We start from the raw sequence: 19929 nt of genomic DNA, 5'->3' as shown, positions 1-19929 counted from the left end.
TCAAACAGATATCTGAATGCCCATGTTTGTAGCAGCATTATTCACAGCAGACAAAAGGTGGAAGTGGCAGTGCGTCTGCCCATTGATGGATCAAGAGATAAATAAAATGTGATATATAGGCATATATGAACAGCATTTTCAATCCTAAAGAGAAGTGAAATTCATAACATAAATGAACCTTGAAGACATCACGCTAAGATAAATAAGTCAAAGGATAAATACTGTAGGATTCCACCTACATCAGGTTTCTAGAGATTACTACAGGCTAGAGGTGGATAGAATGTGGAGTTGGTACTTAATGGGTACAGCACTTCAGTGGGGAAGGTGAAAAAGTTCTGGAGATGGACGGTGGTGATGACTGCTTAACAATATCAAGGTACTTCATGCCACAGAACTATACACTTAAAAATGGTTAAGAAGGTAAATTTCACATAATGTGTTTATTAATACAACTAAAAAAATTTAGAAGAGGTTAAAATGGTAAATTTATGTTATTTATGCTTTACTACAATAAAAGAAAAAGAAAGAAAGAAAGTGAAAGAGCAGTACACATTTATCTATTACAACCTCCTCATACCTCCTGGCCCTTTGACTTATTCTGGGTGATCGCCACATTAGTAATGATCTCCATATTAGCAAATACTGGTAACATTACAGTTATACCCTCATCAAAACAAGCACACACCAAGAACAATCATTCTTCTCTTGTAGGAAGTTAGCCTTGGCGACCAAAGGAAATACTTCTTATTTAGAGGTATAAACGTAGAAGAAACAAAACAGCCTTAAACACTGCTGGTATTATGGCCTAGGTGGATTAATTTTGAACACCTTGCTTCTATGTCATGACTGACTCTAAATGAGCCCATAGCTGTGCTTTTGTCTCCTATGCTTCAGGATATGCTTCCTAACTGACATCCTCAGAGTAGATTAAAATACAGTCAGAATTCTGAGTGAGATGTCTCCACCAGCATGAAGGAAGGTATTTTTCAAACTGCTCTGGGAAATCAGAATGAAGTCACATCCAGGACTTTTCAAAACAGGCTACAGAGGCCCCAAGAGCTCACCAAAGGAAAAAGATATAGACAGGAAAGGGTCTGCTGTCTTTGAATGAAATTCATGGGTTTCTGCTCCATGGACCATTTACTTGGCAAGTCCTTCTGCCCAGCTGTATCTCTGATAAATGTACTAAACTAAAGATATCTGTGGGTGTGTACAGTGTGGTTTTAGATATCCATTTCTTCTTGACTACATTAAGAAGCAGAATTCTTCACAACATTGTAAATCAATTCTACTTCAATGAAAGAAGACAAAAGAGAAGAAGAAGAATCCCTTAAGACAAAAATAAAAAGATGGCTTTGTCTTCTCTAAGCACCAGATTCAGTGAAATATACACAGAGTTCGCCGCCCAGTCGTGTCCAACTCTTTGTGAACCTGTGGACTGTAGCCCACCAGGCTCCTCTGTCCATGGGATTTTCCAAGCAAGAATACTGGAGTGGGTTGCCATTTCCTCCTCCAGGGATCTTCCCAATCGAACCTGCGTCTCTTACATCTCCTGCACTGGCAGGCAGGTTCTTTACCACCAGTGCCACCTGGGAAGCCACACTCAAAACTGAGTGTAATTTAATTAAGGAGTGAAAAGGATGAGCACTGACCATCCTTTTGTGTTGTACAGGAAGGACTCAGAAAATGTTATACACTAACAAATATAGATATATAACTACTACTGAAAATAAATTTATCCAAAAATATCCACTTTCCCTTTTTAAATAAACACTGTTAATTCCCAGCTTCCTTTTTAAAACTCCATTAATTCAACAGTCATCTACACACTGAACTGCATCCCTAGAGTGCTTTAGTCACTACTCTAGGGAGTAGCCTATTTTCTGAGACAGAAAAGCAGACATCATTCTGTTCTCATGAAGCCAGTGGTGCACAGGAGGGCTGAGATGAGGTCCTGAAGGTGTAACCCCATGATGGGATTCAGTTCAGTTGCTCAGTCATGTCCGACTCTTAGCGAACCCATGAACCACAGCACGCCAGGCCTCCCTGTCCATCACTAACTCCCGGAGTTCACTCAAACTCATGTCCACCGAGTCGGTGATGCCATCCAGCCACCATATTCTCTGTCATCCCCACCTCCTCCTACCCCCAATCACTCCCAGCATCAGAGTCTTTTCCAGTGAGTCAACTCTTCGCATGAGGTGGCCAAAGTACTGGAGTTTCAGCTTTAGCATAAGTCCTTCCAATGAACACCCAGGATTGATCTCCTTTAGAATGGACTGGTTGGATCTCCTTGGCAGTCCAAGGGACTCTCAAGAGTCTTCTCCAGCACCACAGTTCAAAAGCATCAATTCTTTGGCGATCAGCCTTCTTCACAGTCCAACTCTCACATCCATACACGACCACGGGAAAAACCATAGCCTTGACTAGACGGACCTTGGTTGGCAAAGTAATGTCTCTGCTTTTTAATATGCTATCTAGGCTGGTCATAGCTTTCCTTCCAAGGAGTAAGCGTCTTTTAATTTCATGGCTGCAATCAGCATCTGCAGTGATTTTGGAGCCCAAAAAAATAAAGTCTGACACTGTTTCCACTGTTTCCCCATCTATTTCCCAAGAAGTGATGGGACCAGATGCCATGATCTTCGTTTTCTGAATGTTGAGCTTCAAGCCAACCTTTTCACTCTCCTCTTTCACTTTCATCAAGAGGCCTTTGAGTTCCTCTTCACTTTCTGCCATAAGGGTGGTGTCATCTGCATATCTGAGGTTATTGATATTTCTCCCGGCAATCTTGATTCCAGCTTGTGCTTCTTCTAGCCCAGCGTTCCTCATGATGTACTCTGCATATAAGTTAAATAAGCAGGGTGACAATATACAACCTTGACGTACTCCTTTTCCTATTTGGAACCAGTCTGTTGTTCCATGTCCAGTTCTAACTGTTGCTTCATGACCTGCATACAGGTTTCCCAAGAGGCAGGTCAGGTGGTCTGGTATTCCCATCTCTTTCAGAATGTTCCACAGTTTATTGTGATCCACACAGTCAAAGGCCTTGGCATAGTCAATGAAGCAGAAATAGATGTTTTTCTGGAACTCTCTTGCTTTCTCCATAATCCAGCGGATGTTGGTAATTTGATCTCTGGGAAAACCACTAGACCATTCAGATATGACCTAAATCAAATCCCTTATGATGGGATTAGTGACCTTAAAAAAAAAAAAAAAAAAAAGACTAGAGAGTAAGAAGGCAGCTCTCAACAAGCCAACAAGGCCCTTCCAAGCACAAAATCTGCCAGCACCTTGATTTTGGACTTCCAGACTTCAGAACTGTGAGAAATACATGTCTTATTTAGGACAGCCAGTCTACAGAATTTTGTTAGAGCAGCCTGAGTGAATACAAGTCATTGTAAAAAAAGTTTCAACAATCAAGTACAAATCCTCTTGGAACAAATGGAAAAACAGAAAATCTCAGCAAAACAAACAAAACCCAGATGTTATAATTACAACACAGAACTAAATGGAACTTTTAGAACTGAAAAATGTAATCACAGAAACTTTAAAAACTCAGTGGATGGGGTCAACAGGATAGTGGAAATGACAGAGGAAAGAATCAATGAACTTGAGGAATATTAACAGAATTCACCCAAACTGAACAGCAGAGAGAAAACAGGCCAAAAAAAAAAGCTGAACAGAACCTTAGCGATCTGTAGGAAAATACAAAAAAAAAAAAAAAACACCACCAAAAACCAACATTCAGATCATCAGAATCCAAGATGGAGAAAAGAAAGAAGAAAGAGTATCTGAAGAAATAAGGCCTGAAATTTTCCCAAATTTGGTGAAAGAATAAGCCTAAAGATCTAAGAAGTGAAGTGAACCCCAAACAATTAAATCAATCCACACCAAGACCCATTATAACTCAATTTTGGAAAACTAAAAATAAAGAAAAAACTTAGAAAGCAACCAGAGGAAAAGTGCAACAGTACCTAGCATCAGTCTGAATGAAAACAGATTCCTCACCTAAACCTTGGAGAAGGAAGTGCCAGAATATTTTTCAAGTGCTGAAAGAAAAGAATTGTAATCCACGAATTCCATACCTTATGAAACTATCCTTCAGGAATGAAAGAGGGGGAAAAAAGGTGATCAGATAAAGAAAAGCTAAGAGAATTTGTTGCTAGCATTGGTTAAAGGAAGTTCTTCAAACAGAAAGGTTATTGGGTTAGTTTTCTAGGCCTGCCACGACAAAGTATCAGGAACTGGGTGGTTTAAACAACAGAAATTTATTGTCTCACAATCTGGAGACAAGGAGTCTGAAGTCATGGCTTCAAGGGTCCTGCTCCCTCCGAAACCTGGATGAGGGACTCCTCCCTTAGTGCTGCCTGGGCCCTTGTGGTTGATGGCAATCCTCAGGGTTCCGTGACCGGGAGCTAAGCTCTTCCATCTGTCTCCCTCATCACAGGGCATCCTCCCCTGGGTTTCTGTGTCTCTTCTCTTCTTGTAAGGACAATGGTCATACTGGGTAAGTGTCTCCTCTACTCCAATATGACCTCGCTGGAACTACTTAGAGCTGTAACAACTCCATTTCCAAATCAGGTCACATTCTGAGGTGCTGGGGGTCAGCAATTCAACAGACTTTTGGGGGAGACACAATTTACTACATAACAAGTTACCAAATAAAAGTTTACAGACTGTAGGTTGCCATTCATATAACATTACAGTTATAATGTTATAACATTCTCAAAATGAGAAAATTATAGAGATGGAGAAGAGATTCATGACCACTGACGCTCACAGAGGTGAACTGAGGGACCAGAATACCATGTGTGACTATTAGGGGGCAGGAGGAGGGGGACCTTTGTGATGATGGAAATGTACATATCTTGACTGTAGGGGTTTAATGAACCAATACATGTGATAAAATGACAGCTACACACACACACTACACCAGTGTCAAGGTCTCCGTTTTGAAATCATGTTACAGTTATGTAAGTCGTAACCATTGGGGCGAACTGGGTGAAGGTGCATGGGACGTCTGTACTATCTTTCCAACTTCCTTTGAATTATAATTATTTCAAAATAAAAGGCTTAAAAACGTAACAAAGTAAAAATTAAAGCCACAGTTAAAGAATAATAAGTTTCCTATAGAAAACTTAAGGTTTTTTCCTCACAAGATTTTTTCATCGAGGCTCTTATTTCTGTTGTACTCTAAAGAAACAATTCAGATAAGGACAGTAAACTAGTTGCTTGAATACTACAGGAAGAGACTAAAACGGTAAGAGGAAGCATAAGGGTTAGAACCTCAGGACAACAACAAAGTTCCTGTTACAAATGATTAAGAGATCAGTTCCTGATATCTGATTAAGAGATCACTGATACAAAAGAAAACACTGGTCTAATGAACAGGAATATAAAGGAACACTGGGCCAGCCAGGAGTCTAGAAAAAGTGACAGCAAAATCAAGAAGTGGGAAGTGTTAAAATCATCCATCACTGCTTAGAAGCTGATGATGGACACTGAGACCCACCCAGCTCAGACAGAGCTCTGCTCTGTTTGAGGGAAGGAATGATTTTTAGGTTTTCTGCATCTCTTAAGACTATTACACTCCTCTTTCTCTGCCTCTAAATTCACTAAGAAACCATCTAATAACCAGTTCCACTTCTACTTGAACACGGACTGTTATAAGCATTGGAAAAGTCTCCTTATGGCAAATTAACTACCTGGTATTCTGGTCAGTTCCTTGTGAGCCTCATGATTTTTAAGTGAAAGCCAGCCCCACAGCTGAAAGCCCCTAATTAGCTCCGGACATGCTGACAAAGACAACCTCCAAGATCTGCAGAGTTAAGGGCCACGTCTTAAATCAAGAAGGTGCACTGTGAGCCTGGTCAGTTGGCCATCCCGTCTGAGGGACCTCTGTCTTGGTCTTTCACTGCCACAGGCGGTAAGTCACCTTGCAAAGAGCTCTCCAAAATCCTGTTCAACCAACAAAATTCAAAACAGGCTTAACATTCTGCAAAACATTCTCTTTCTCTTCCTACTTGCTGCTGTTTAAAATCCTCTGAAACGCATGCTCTACACACAACTTCTATCATGAACACAGATTCCTATCAAACATGCTAAAAAAGCAAACAGAACAAAGCAGAATCTCTTTCTTCTACTACCAGAAATGTACAAGTTCATAATTTCATTTCACAGGGTTAGCCCTAGGTCCTGAATCACCGCTCTGTGATCCTACTAAGTTCTGCTTTTATAAACTTTTACTACCATTCTATTTTTTTTAATATCTAAAAATGAAAAATCACAGTATCCTTGACAACTATAATCACAACAAGAAAATTCCTGAAAATTCTTCCATTTGTTATTGATTAGAGCTTCATTTTCAAGATGTACAGTAATCTGTATTCAGAAAGATGATAAACAATTTATATATCAAAGAAATACACAGACAGCCAACTTATACTTTGTACGTGATGAGTCTTCCTATTCTTTACAACTTGGAGTTTTAGAGTGTTTTATGATGAATCCCATACCTGCTGCAAACAAGACTTAAACAAGTCATGATCAAAAAGCATTTCTTAGGATTTATTTGCTTAAGAAAGTAGAAGTTACAGATTCCCTAAAACTGACTAAAAAAAAAAATATTAAGTCCACAGAATTCTATTTCAAATAGGATTTATCTCCTCAGCACGAGACACACCAGCACAATGGATGGAAAAGTAACAGTCCCGTTTGTACCATGGTGACTGTTTTGTATGTAGACAACAACCAGGAACGCACAGTCGGGATCCTCGTGTGTTCCCATTACCCGAACTGCTTTGCCTTCTAACTAGTTAATGCAAGTCACTGACCTGCCCATCACTGACAGGCAGAGACATCACTGCCTTAGAAAAACATAGGCATCTGATGTAGAGACTATTTAAAATAGATTTAAATGTTCACTTACCTCCACGGCTACTACGATCAAAATGAGGTCTGTTTTTGACTCTGGGAAGAGTGCATTCACTTGTGGTGACATTCCAATCAGAGCACAGTTGGTGACCACAGATATAACGCTCATTGTTTCAAAAGCCAACTGAAAGAAAAAAAAAAAATGTGAAATGAAAAATCACAATTGCGTGTGTGCTCAGTTGTGTCCGACTCTTTGAGATCCCATGGACTGCAGCATGCCAGGTTCCTCTTCCTATGGAAATTTTCCTGGCAAGAATACTGAAGAGGGTTGCCATTTCCTTCTCCAGGGGATCTTCCTGGCCCAGGGATCAAACCCATGCCTCCTGCATTGGCAGGCAGATTCTTTACCATAGTGCCACCTGGGAAGCCCAAAAACCATAATGACTGTGTCCGTATTTCCTCCTCCTTTTTCATATCATTTAAAGTCAAAGAAAAAGTCTTTCCTTAGTTCTAAACATTCTAAGAACATGTAAAACTTTTTCTCTATAATGCCATGATTTTATTTAGCTCAAAGAGGCCATACTGTTAGAAGGTATTTCAGACACTTTAGGCTTGAATATCCCAAACAATGTGTTCTATCTTTCCAACTGGAGGTGGCCGGGGCTCTGAATTTGGAACACATCCAGGAAAAATACACTATTAAAGTTACTTGACTCTATGCATATCTAAAGGGAAACTAAAGTAGTGCAATCAGAGGAAATGTTTTATATTCAAAAACAAAGATGACTTTAAATAGAATTCATTTTGTGAAACTGTCCTACTTAACAGACCACACAACACATCTGGTTCAGCCATGCCCAAGGCACCATTACAATGATCCCTTTCTAGTGGCATTTACTAAATCACCTGGAGAACTTTAGAAAAACACATGTACCGGGCCCCACTGAGATCTACTGAGACCTCTGGTCCCATGAGAAGACCAGTGCACATTACTGAGTGTGGACTAGGGAAACGCTGCGGCCATTGTTCTCTTCTTCCTTTTCTGTGTGCACAGCACTTGGTGATCACGACTTAAGAACTTACTAATTCTAAGAAATGCAATTACCACCAGAAAAATAGAAGCTAAACAAAACATGATTGAAGCTCGACTTAATAAAATCTTGTCCCATGAAGATTATCTAATCTCAGTAAAATTTTGTCCCATGAAGATTATCTACCATCTTAAAAAATCCTTTGTGTAATCTTATTACTTTTTTGACAGTTTTCTTGATAGCAAATCTACATAGGACTTTCAGTTCAGTTCAGTCGCTCAGTCGTGTCCGACTCTCCGCGACCCCATGAATCACAGCACGCCAGGCCTCCCTGTCCATCACCAACTCCCGGAGTTCACACAAACTCATGTCCACAGAGTCTGTGATGCCATCCAGCCATCTCATTCTCCGTCGTCCTCTTCTCCTCCCGCCCCCAACCTTTCCCAGCATCAGAGTCTTTTCCAGTGAGTCAACTCGTCGCATGAGGTGGCCAAAGTACTGCAGTTTTTACCTTCTCTTAAAATAGCTTTAAATTTCTATTTATTTATTATAAATTCAATCAAAAATCAAATGTTACCAGTGTACAGGGAAGCGTCTCCTTGTCCCCTTTCTCCCCCTTCTCAGTTTCTGTTCTTTCCACAAGATAACCACTATTATTAATTTCTTATATAACTTTCCAGACACTTTGTTTGCAAATAAATATAAGCAAACTTACACATATACTTTCTTAGTCTCCTCTCAGCATAATACACACTGTCAAGTCCCTTGCTTTGGTCACTTAAAATGCTGTGGAAGTTAGTCCATGTCAGGACACAGAGATCATCATTCTTAAGTCACAACTGCTTAAGTATTTTATCGCATAAATGTACCAAGGTTTATTCAATCATTTCCTTATTGGTTATTATGACAAACAATGCTACAATTAGAAATGTTACAAACACATCCTTTAAGAAGTGTGGAAGTAGGATAAATTCCTGAAAGTGGAATAATTGAGTCAAAGGTGCCACTGTATTCATTATTCTGAGAGACACTACCAAGCTGAACTCCCCAGAGTTGACCAGTTTGCCTTCCTATCAGCAGCACAGGACAGTGTCTGACTTCCTACATTTTAAATACATTTCTATCTAAACTTTTTGATTTTTAAATATCACTTATCATGAGTTATAATTTACATATAATAAACGGCACTCATTTATGGTATCAGTTCAGTTCAGTCGCTCAGTCGTGTCCAACTCTTTGCGACCCCATGAACCACAGCACGCCAGGTCTCCCTGTCCATCACCAACTCCCGGAGTTCACTCAAACTCATGTCCACAGAGTCGGTGATGCCATCCAGTCATCTCATTCTCTGTCGTCCCCTTCTCCTCCTACCCCCAATCCCTCCCAGCATCAGAGTCTTTTCCAGTGAGTCAACTCGTCGCATGAGGTGGCCAAAGTATTGGAGTTTCAGCTTTAGCATCAGTCCTTCCAGTGAACACCCAGGATTGATCTCCTTTAGGATGGACTGGTTGGATCTCCTTGCAGTCCAAGGGACTCTCAAGAGTCTTCTCCAGCACCACAGGTCAAAAGCATCAATTCTTTGGCGATCAGCTTTCTTCACAGTCCAACTCTCACATCCATACATGACCACGGGAAAAACCATAGCCTTGACTAGACGGACCTTGGTTGGCAAAGTAATGTCTCTGCTTTTTAATATGCTATCTAGGCTGATCATAACTTTCCTTCCAAGGAGTAAGCGTCTTTTAATTTCATGGCTGCAATCCGCATCTGCAGTGATTTTGGAGCCCCCAAAAATAAAGTCTGACACTGTTTCCCCATCTATTTCCCATGAAGTGATGGGACCAGATGCCATGATCTTCGTTTTCTGAATGTTGAGCTTCAAGCCAACCTTTTCACTCTCCTCTTTCACTTTCATCAAGATTTATTAAGCTATATGAACCCGGGAAACCACTATCACAAACAGGATATTTCCATTTTCCCCCAAAGATTCCTCACAATGCTTTGCAATCCACCCCTCTCTTTATACCTGGCACCAAGCAAACTTTGATCTATTTTTTCATCATATTAGTTTGTTTTTCCAGAATTTTATATAGTTAGATTCACACAGTATATGTACTTTTATGTCTCCTTTCACTCAACATGATTTTAAGGTTGATCCATATTATATGTTATCAATAATTTATTCTTCTTTTTATTACTGAGTAGTGCTCCATTGTATTAATATATCAAGATTTTTTTTTACCCATTTACCTAGTGGGTTGTTTGGCAAATTGGGTTGTTTCCATTCTTGGACTATTCTGAATAAAGTTACTATGGACACTCCTGTGCAGTCTTTGCAGGGATATGTTCTTTTCCCTGGATTTCTAAGAACAGAGGTGCTGGGGTATAGTAGGTGTATGTTGAACTTTTTTTTTTTTTACAAACTGCAATTTAGTTTTGCAAAGTAACCATTTACATTTTTATTGGTAATGTATGAGAGTTCCAGGTACTACACATTATGGCAACACTTGGCACCATTAGTCTTCATTTTAAAACAGTTATATAGTGCGATCTCACTGTGGTTTTCTTGTGCATTTCCCCAGTAGCTAACCCTTTCTTTGAGTTCATTGATCATTTGCGTATATTCTCTGGTGAAGCATTTCTTCAAATCTTGTCCATGTTTTTATTTAATTGCCTTATTACTGAGTTGCAAGAGTCCTTCACATAATCTGAATACAAGTACTCTGGCAGACGTATGTGTTGTGAATATTTTCTCTCCTTCTGTGTCTTGCCTTTTTTTCCTTCTTAACTTTTGAAGGGCAAACTCCCTTACCCCCTCATTTGGAGATTTAATTACCCCAATACTATCAGTAGACAGTCAATGATTTTCTCCATTTAACAGATTTTACCTATACAACATACTGAATTTCTGGACTTTCTATTTTGTTCCATTGATCTGTCTGAATAATGCACCAGCACCACTCTACTTTAACAACTATGTCTGTAACACATTTTAATACGTAGGAAGGTGTGTCCCTACCCTTCCTTAGAGTTTTCCTGCTATTCTACTTCATTTCTTTTTCCCTGTGAACTTGATAGTGTTTAATTAAAAGAAGAACTTCCATGGGGACAGTGCTACATTTATAAGCTGCTGCTGCTGCTAAGTCGCTTCAGTTGTGTCCGACTCTGTGCAACCCCACAGACGGCAGCCCACCAGGCTCCCCCGTCCCTGGGATTCTCCAGGCAAGAACACTGGAGTGAGTTGCCATTTCCTTCTCCAAGGCAAGCAAGTGAAAAGTGAAAGCGAAGTCGCTCAGTCGTGTCCGACTCTTAGCAACCCCATGGACTGTAGCCTACCAGACTCCTCCGCCCATGGGATTTTCCAGGCAAGAGTCTAAATTGTAGATTAATTTATTTGTAAATTAAAGGAGAACTGATACATTTAGGATATAGAGTCTTCCTGTATTAGTTAGATATTGCTGTGAAACAAATCATCCCAAACTCTGTAACTTAAAAACAACAGTCATTTCTTTAGTTCATTATTCTGCAGGTGGACAACTCAGACTGCTTACCTAGGCAATCTTTTTGGCCAGGCTGACCTTGACTGGGCTTCCTCATGTACGTGGGATCAGTGGGTGGGTAAACTGGAGACATAATTGGCCTGAGGAGGCTAGTTAGAATTTCTAGAGCAATATTCAGTAAGAGTAGTGACAGTGGACATTCTTGCACTGTTCCTAATCTTTTAGAAAGCATTCAATCTTTCACTAACAAGTATGGTTGTTGGCTTTAAGTTTTTTTAAATAGATGTTCCTTATCAAGCTGAAGCAATATCCTTCTATTCCTATGTTTCTGAGAGTTTCAAAAATGAATGAGTGTTGGATGTTAACAATCATGAGATATTTTTTTCTACTTTGGAATATTAGTTGATTTTGAATACTGAACCAGATCTTGCATCCCTGGACAAAATTCCACTTGTCATGGTATATAATTCTCCTCATATACTGCTAAATCTTATTAGTTAAGATATTCTCAAGCTGTTCTTACAGAGATGGGAATACCAGACCACCTTACCTGCCTCCTGAGAAATCTGTATGCAGGTCAAGAAGCAACATTTAGAACTGAACATGGAACAAAAGGCTGGTTCCAAATTGGGAAAGGAGTACATCAAGCCTGCATATTGTCACCCTGCTTATTTAACTTATATGCAGAATACATCATGAGGAACGCTGGGCTGGAAGAAGCACAGGTTGGAATCAAGATTACTGGGAGAAATATCAATAACCTCAGATATGCAGATGACACCACCCTTATGGCAGAAAGTGAAGAGGAACTAAAGAGCCTCTTGATGAAAGTGAAAGGAGAGAGTAAGAAACTTGGCTTAAAACTCAACATTCAGAAAACTAAGATCAAGGCATCCAGTCCCATCACTTCATGGCAAATAGATGCGGAAACAGTGAGAAATTTTTCTTTTTTTTTGGCTCCAAAATCACTGCAGATAGTGACTACAGCCATGAAATTAAAAGACGCTTCTCCTTGGAAGAAAAGTTATGATCAATCTAGAGAGCATATTAAAAAGCAGAGACATTACTTTGCCAACAGAGGTCTGTCTAGTCAAAGCTATGGTTTTTTCAGTAGTCACGTATAGATGTGAGAGTTGGACTATAAAGAAAGCTGAGTGCCGAAAAATTGATGCTTTTGAACTGTGGTGTTGGAGAAGACTCTTGAGAGTCCCTTGGACTGCAAGGAGACCCAACCAGTCTGTCCTAAAGGAAATCAGTCTTGAATATTCATTGGAAGGACTGATGCTGAAGCTGAAACTCCAATACTTTGGCCACCTGATGTGAAGAACTGACTCACTAGAAAACCTCCTGATGCTAGGAAAGATTAAAGGCGGGAGGAAAAGGGGACAACAGAGGAAGAGATGGTTAGATGGCATCACCGACGCGATGGGCATGAGTTTGAGTAGGCTCCTGGAGTTGGTGATGCACAGGGAAGCCTGGCATGCTGCACTCCATGGGGTTGCAAAGAGTTGGACATGACTGAGTGACTAAACGAAACTGAAAGCTGTTCTGTGTATTTATTCACAACAGATATTAGTTTGTTATCTTCTTTTATACTCTGTCCCGATTTACTACCATACTGATACTAAATTCATAGAATGAACTGGAAAATATTCCTTCCTCCTCTGTTTTCTAGGACAAATTATGTAAAATTGATGTTAATTTCCCTTTAAATGTTAGAATTTGCCAGTAAAACCATCTGGGCCAGGATATTTCTTTTTTGGGAATTTTTAATAGCATATTCAATTGCCTTGTAATTCTGAGGATACTCAAATTACCTATTTACCTTGAGTGAGTTGTGGTAGTTTGTACTTTTAGAGAAACTGGTCTATTTCATTCAAGATGATATGTAGGCAAAAGATACAGAGAACTGATGGAAAATGAAAACACAGCATATCAAACTTATGGGGATATAAGTAAAGCAGTGCTAACAAAGAAATTTGTAGCACTAAAGGCATATACCAGAAAAGAGGGAAAATCTCAAATCAGTAGTCTAAGCTCCTACTCAAGAAACTAGAAACAAAGAACAAAATAAACACAAAAGAATCAGAAAGAAGGAAATAATAAAGATAAGAGTACAGATCAATGAAATTGAAAGCAGTAAAATAACAGAGAAGATCAATGAAACAAAGAGTTGCTCCTTGGAAAAGATCAATACAATTGTCAAACCTCTGATAAGACTAATAAGAAAGAAGAGACAATCCTCACACTCCACACTTTCTCTTTCACCCACGATTATTTACAAAGGTGTTGTTTAGTTCTTAAGTATTTGGTGATTTTCCTATCATCTTTCTGTTACTGATTTTCAATTTGGTTCCATCATGGTCAGCGAGTACACCGTGTGTAAGTTCAATTCTTAAAAACTTTTAAGTTTGTTTTATGCCCCAGGAGATGGTACATATTGTTGCAAGTTCTATAAACACTTGAAAAAAAGTATATTCTACTCTTGTTGAGTAGAAAGTTCCATAACATGGATTAGATTCTATTATTGGATAGTATTTTTCCAAAACTCTCCAGAGCTTCTACTTAAAATCACAATGCTTCAATTTTTTTATTTTTTTAAAAAAATAATTTTTTCTCAAATAATTACCTGCCATACACCAATACTGGCTGAGGGTTCTGAGAATGGACGTTTGAAGACTCTGCACATTTTTAAGGCATCTGAATTAACTTCAGTGAGATTATTTAGCACAGCGAAGGCAGCTGCCAGTGGGTAAACACAGGAGAAAAGGCTCACATAACCAAACTGCAGGAATAACTCCAAGTAATCATCAAAGGTGCCCTGAAAATGTAAACAAGAAGAAAACAGGCATTGTTTTAATAACACTTAAGAAGAGCAGTCTTTCGCAATACTATTCAAGGCAGGAGCTTCTAACAACAACAACAATCTCAAGAGTTTATCCCAATTCCTTCTTCTCAACAACAGAATATAAATTCAAAGGCCATTTTATCTTAAAGTCCTTGAAATAAAGAATAAAAAATTATTTTGCTGCTCATATCATATCAAATCACTGAAATATTACATTTTTTTCCTAAGGTAAATAACAGCAAAGCTAAAGCAATTTGCTCCTGACCAAGTAAAAAGAAATGATCCCGTAACACTACTAGAAATCTTACATGATGGTCCCTTCACATCATGGGTACCACGAATCTCTGCCCCTGAACTTCCACTAAAAACTTGATGGTGGTAATGCCAGCAAAAATGGCAAAGTAAGAACATCCAGAAATTTTCCTCTCCATAAAAGCAAACAAAAACTAACTATAAAATTTGTCAAAATTCACTTTGTTAGTATTCTGGAAATTAACCAAAGGCTTGTATCAATTATGGAAACATTGAGTCAAGAATAACAGCTCAATTTTGAGTCTCACCTTCTGCTCCCCAGTTTTGTAGTAGCTTCGAAAAATAAGAATAGCATGCATTCCCATACCAGAGGGAGGAGAATGTGGCTGCAGGTCTTTGAAAGTCTCATCTGAAAGGAAAGCATTATCTGACCTGGCTCTAGAAGACACCACTCAAAAGAATTCTCCCTATTTAACCTCATCAAGTCTTCAGGTGCTAAAGGTCCTCCACCACAGATGTTAACTGAATTTTTTAACATTAGACTTGACCTGCATACAGATTTCTCAGGAGGCAGGTCAGGTGGTCTGGTATTCCCATCTCTTGAAGAATTTTCTACAGTTTGTTGTGATCCACAGAGTCAAAGGCTTTGGCATAGTCAATAAAGCAAAAGTAAATGTTTTTCTGGAACTCTCTTGCTTTTTCAATGATCCAGCAGATGTTGGAAATTTGATCTCTGGTTCCTCTGCCTTTTCTAAATCCAACTTGAACATCTGGAAGTTCACGGTTCACATATTGTTGAAGCCTGACTTGGAGAATTTTGAGCATTACTTTACTAGCGTGTGAGATGAGTGCAATTGTGCAGTAGTTTGAACATTCTTTGGCATTGCCTTTCTTTGGGATTGAAATGAAAGCTGACCTGTTCCAGTCCTGTGGCCACTGCTGAGTTTTCCAAATGTGCTGGCATATCGAGTGCAGCATTTTCACAGCATCATCTTTTAGGATTTGAAATAGCTCAACTAGAATTCCATCACATCCACTAGCTGTGTTTGTAGTGATGCTTCCTAAGGCCCACTTGACTTCACATTTCAGGATGTCTGGCTCTAGGTGAGTGATCACACCATCATGGTTATCTGGGTCACGAAGATCTGTTTTTTACAGTTTTTCTGTGTATTCTTGCCACCGCTTCTTAGTATCTTCTGCTTCTGTTAGGTCCCTACCATTTCTGTCCTTTATTGAGCCCATCTTCGATGAAATGCTCCCTTGGTATCTCTAATTTTCTTGAAGAGATCTCTAGTCTTTCCCATTCTATTGTTTTCCTCTATTTCTTTGCATTGATCACTGAGGAAGGCTTTATCATCTCTCCTTTCTATTCTTTGGAACTCTCCATTCAGATGGGTGTATCTTTCCTTTTCTCCTTTGTTTTTCGCTTCCCTTCTTTTCACAGCTATTTGTAAGGCCTCCTCAGACAGCCATTTTGCTTTTTTGCATTTCTTTTTCTTGGGGATGGTCTTGATTCCTGTCTCCTTTACAATGTCACGAACCTCCGTCCAGAGTTCATCAAGTACTCTATCAGATTTAGTCTCTTAAATCTATTTCCCACTTCCACTGTATAATCATAAGGGATTTGATTTAGGTCATCCCTGAATGGTCTAGTGGTTTTCCCCACTTTCTTCAATTTAAGTCTGAATTTGGCAATAAGGAGTTCATGATCTGAGCCACAGTCAGCTCCTGGCCTTGTTTTTGCTGACTATATAGAGCTTCTCCATCTTTGGCTGCAAATATAATCAAATTTCAGTATTGACCACTTGGTGACGTCCAGGTATAGAGTCTTCTCTTGTGTTGTTGGAAGAGGGTGTTTGCTATGACCAGTGCAGACTCTTGGCAAAACTCTATTAGCCTTTGCCCTGCTTCATTCCGTGCTCCAAGGCCAAATTTGCCTGTTACTCCAGGTGTTTCTTGACTTCCTACTTTTGCATTCCAGTCCCCTATAATGAAAAGGACATCTTTTTTGGGTGTTAGTTCTAAAAGGTCTTGTAGGTCTTCATAGAACCGTTCAGCTTCTTCAGCATTACTAGTCAGGGCATAGACTTGGATTACCATTGATATTGAATGGTTTGCCTTGGAAATGAACAGAGACCATTCTGTCGTTTCTGAGACTGCATCCAAGTTCTGCATTTCAGACTCTCTTGTTGACTATTATGGCTACTCCATTTCTTCTAAGGGATTCTTGCGAGAGGCGAGTGATCTTTAATAACTGGTAATAGGCGCCTGCATTGAAGTGGGATGCCTGGACACTGGTGACTCTGCCTTATCACCTGAGCAACATCACCACTCCTCCACAGGACCCAGAGCCCTGCTGCTGACAGTGACCCCAGAGGGGCCAGGCAGCACTCTCCACGGTGCAGTGGCGGGGTGAGGGAGCCATCCACACAGCTTCCAGCCTCCTCACTCTCACGATCACTCAGTGCACATGCAAAAATGACAGTTTAAGAAAAACACTCACTGCAGTATTTTAAAGCAACATGAAAAAATCATTATAAATTCATAATTTTAAGTATTATTACTGTGTTTCACAATCAGTTTTCACCAGGATATGCATGCCAGGTTCAACAGATGAGAGCTTTAGTAGAAGTTAGATTCTACTTCTAGTCAGTCTCTTGCTTTTTTATTTTACTAAAATATGAAATACCCAAACAAAATTACTGTGGAATTACAGAGTACTGGGGATAGCAGGAAGTGCTTCTTCCAGATGTTCTGGATATTTGGATGAAAAATGAACCCAGGGATTTTGAGTGAGTTTCACTGACTGTCTGCAAGCCTTGCCAAAGAGTAATGCCAACCGCATGTGTTTTGGGAGCTGGCAGGCTGACACTCAGCTGGGGATTCAGTGGTGAACAGTTTCTAAACAACTCTTTGGTTGCATTTGGCTCCAGAAAGAATTTCCTTATGTTCTGTTGCAGCACTGAGATGTGGTTTTTAAATACACCCAGCAATATAGCATTGATTTATTTCTCTGAAGAGTGAAGAAATCAAGGGTTGGGAAAGAGTGAAAGTCTTAGCAATCAAGCCATTGTTACCACAATTCGTTCTTAAGAAATCCTGATAGCCTATGCTTGGATTTCAAAACTGCGTTGTTTCAGCTAGTAAAATAAAAGGTTGAGGCTCTGCAGAGATGTGTGACGACAGTTTCTCTCCGATGCTCCACAGGGCAGTCTCCAGAAGTCACATAAACATCGTCTGGCCTTTCTAGCATCCAGAACCCAGGGAGCCCCTTCCCCACAGAACAGCACACCCCACATTCTGCATTTACATCTCACCACAGGATTTTCAGTGTATTTATATGGTAACACAATCAGTACTTTGACACTTCTCAGTACTTTTGGTTCAGTCAATTCAGCAGATCAGGGACATAATCTTTCAGCAAGAAGCAAAAAAAAAAAAAAAGCAAATTTAACAAAGTAAACAATCACGTGTTAGAAAATACACTAACCAAGATACATGCTACTCTATCAGCTGCAAGTTAGCAAAAGAACAGCTTACTAAGATGATTCTGAGGAACTATTCACAAACTTTGCTGCTAAGTCGCTTCAGTCGTGTCTGACTCTGTGTGACCCCATAGACGGCAACAAAGCAATTATTTATAATGTTACAGTATATCTGTGACATAGTAATTTTACATATCTAATTTATTACATGTATGAAAACCAAGTTTCAGGTTCTAGGGCATCCATCCCACCAGCCCCTCACACTGCCCCTGGAGAAACATCACTTCTCAGAGTTTCCTACCCAGAGTACATGAGAAGGAAAGAAAGTACAGGATGAAGGCAACAGGCAGCACACAGCAGAGGCTGAGCTGCTCTTTATTCAACACTGAACTGAGTGCCTGCTGAATGCCAGGCTCTCTGTTAGCAACAGAGTTTCCACAATAAATAACATGGAGACCCTATCCCAGTGACTGAGAAAGGAAAATTGCTAGCAAATGGCACAAACCCTAAAAAAATTAGCATATTCAACATCACAATGTGGAATACTAAGCAAGTGAAGTTAATCACTTAAATGCAAATATGGTGATCCATTAAGAAACTTATGAAAATACTAATTGAAGGAGGTAAGATGACCACAACAGAAGCAAAAAAAAAATGCTTTTTGATAAAATTCAACTTCATGATAAAAATTCTTCTCAAATAGGAAAGAGAAAAAACTTCTTAAACTGATAAAGTTACTACCAAAAACATGAAACAAACATAATACTCAATGGTCAGGGAAAAAAAAAAATCAGGAACAAGATAAAGATTCCTGTTATAACTATTTGTGTCCAAACTGTATTGAACATATTAGTGAGTCAAATAATAAAAAGTTTAAGGACTGAAGGAAGAAAGAAAATAGCCATTAGTGAAGGGGGGAGGGTTAAGAGTTTGGAATCAGCTGACACAAACCATATTATTATATATAGGATGGAGAAACAACAAGGTCCAAGTAAATGTGCACAGGGAACTATATTCAATATCCTGTAATAAACCATGTTAGATAAACCATGTGTGTATATATATATATATATATATGTATGTATTCCTTTTCATATATATATATATACTTGACCCCTGAAGAATCTGTACGCAGGTCAAGAAGCAACAATTTGGAACAGATATGGAACAACAGACTGCTTCAAAATTGGGAAAGGAGTATACTGTCAGTTTGCTTATTTAAATTCAATGCAGAGTACATCACACAGAATGCCAGGCTGGATGAAGCACAACCTGGAATCAAGATTGCTGGGAGAAATATGAACAACCTCAGATACGCAGATGATACCACCCTAATGGCAGAATGTGAAAAGAATTAAAGAGCCTCCTGACGAAGGTGAAAGAGGGGAGTGAAAAAGCTGAATTAAAACTCAACATTCAAAAAAATAAGATCATGGCATCCGGTCCCATCACATTATGGCAAATAGATGTGGAAACAATAAAAACTGTGACAACTATTTTCCTGGGCTCCAAAACCACTGCAGACAGTGAGTGCAGCCATGAAATTAAAAGACCCCTGCTCCCTGGATGAAAAGCTATGACAAATCTAGACAGCATATTAAAAAGCAGCAACATCAGTTTGCCAGCAAGGGCCAGATAGTCAAAGCTATGATTTTTCCAATAGTCATGTATGGATGTGAGAGTTGGACCATAAAGAAGGCTGAGCACCAAAGAACTTATGTTTTCAAACTGTGGTACAGGAGCTGACTCTTGAGAGTCCTTCGGACAGCAAGGAGGTCAAACCAGTCAATTCTAAAGGAAATCAACCCTGAATATTCACTGGAAGGACTAATGCTAAAGCTGAAACTTCAATACTTTGGCCACTTGATGTGAAGAGCTGACTGGCTGGAAAAGACTTTGATGCTGGGAAAGACTGAGGGCAGGAGGAGAAGGGGGACGAC

The 19929-nt window shown here is 39.5% G+C and overlaps 1 protein-coding gene across 3 annotated transcripts in view; it reads right to left on the bottom strand.

Annotated features, from left to right (window-relative positions):
* Positions 1-19929, bottom strand: part of ANO10 (anoctamin 10) — a 238590-nt gene that overhangs the window by 176902 nt on the left and 41759 nt on the right. For all 3 annotated transcript variants that reach the window (XM_055414507.2, XM_088831994.1, XM_055414506.2), the window contains exons 10-11: positions 14034-14225; positions 6929-7057 (exon numbers count right to left, since the gene is read on the bottom strand). In XM_055414507.2, the coding sequence (XP_055270482.1) occupies positions 6929-7057; positions 14034-14225 (321 nt within the window). The remainder of the gene's footprint in view (positions 1-6928; positions 7058-14033; positions 14226-19929) is intronic.

The sequence above is a fragment of the Moschus berezovskii genome, chromosome 24 (genome assembly GCF_049115385.1).
Source record: "Moschus berezovskii isolate FMDL1 chromosome 24, NW_MosBer_1.0, whole genome shotgun sequence".
In the NCBI taxonomy this organism is placed as follows: domain Eukaryota; kingdom Metazoa; phylum Chordata; class Mammalia; order Artiodactyla; family Moschidae; genus Moschus; species Moschus berezovskii.
This window is presented reverse-complemented; position numbering and strand designations above follow the sequence as displayed.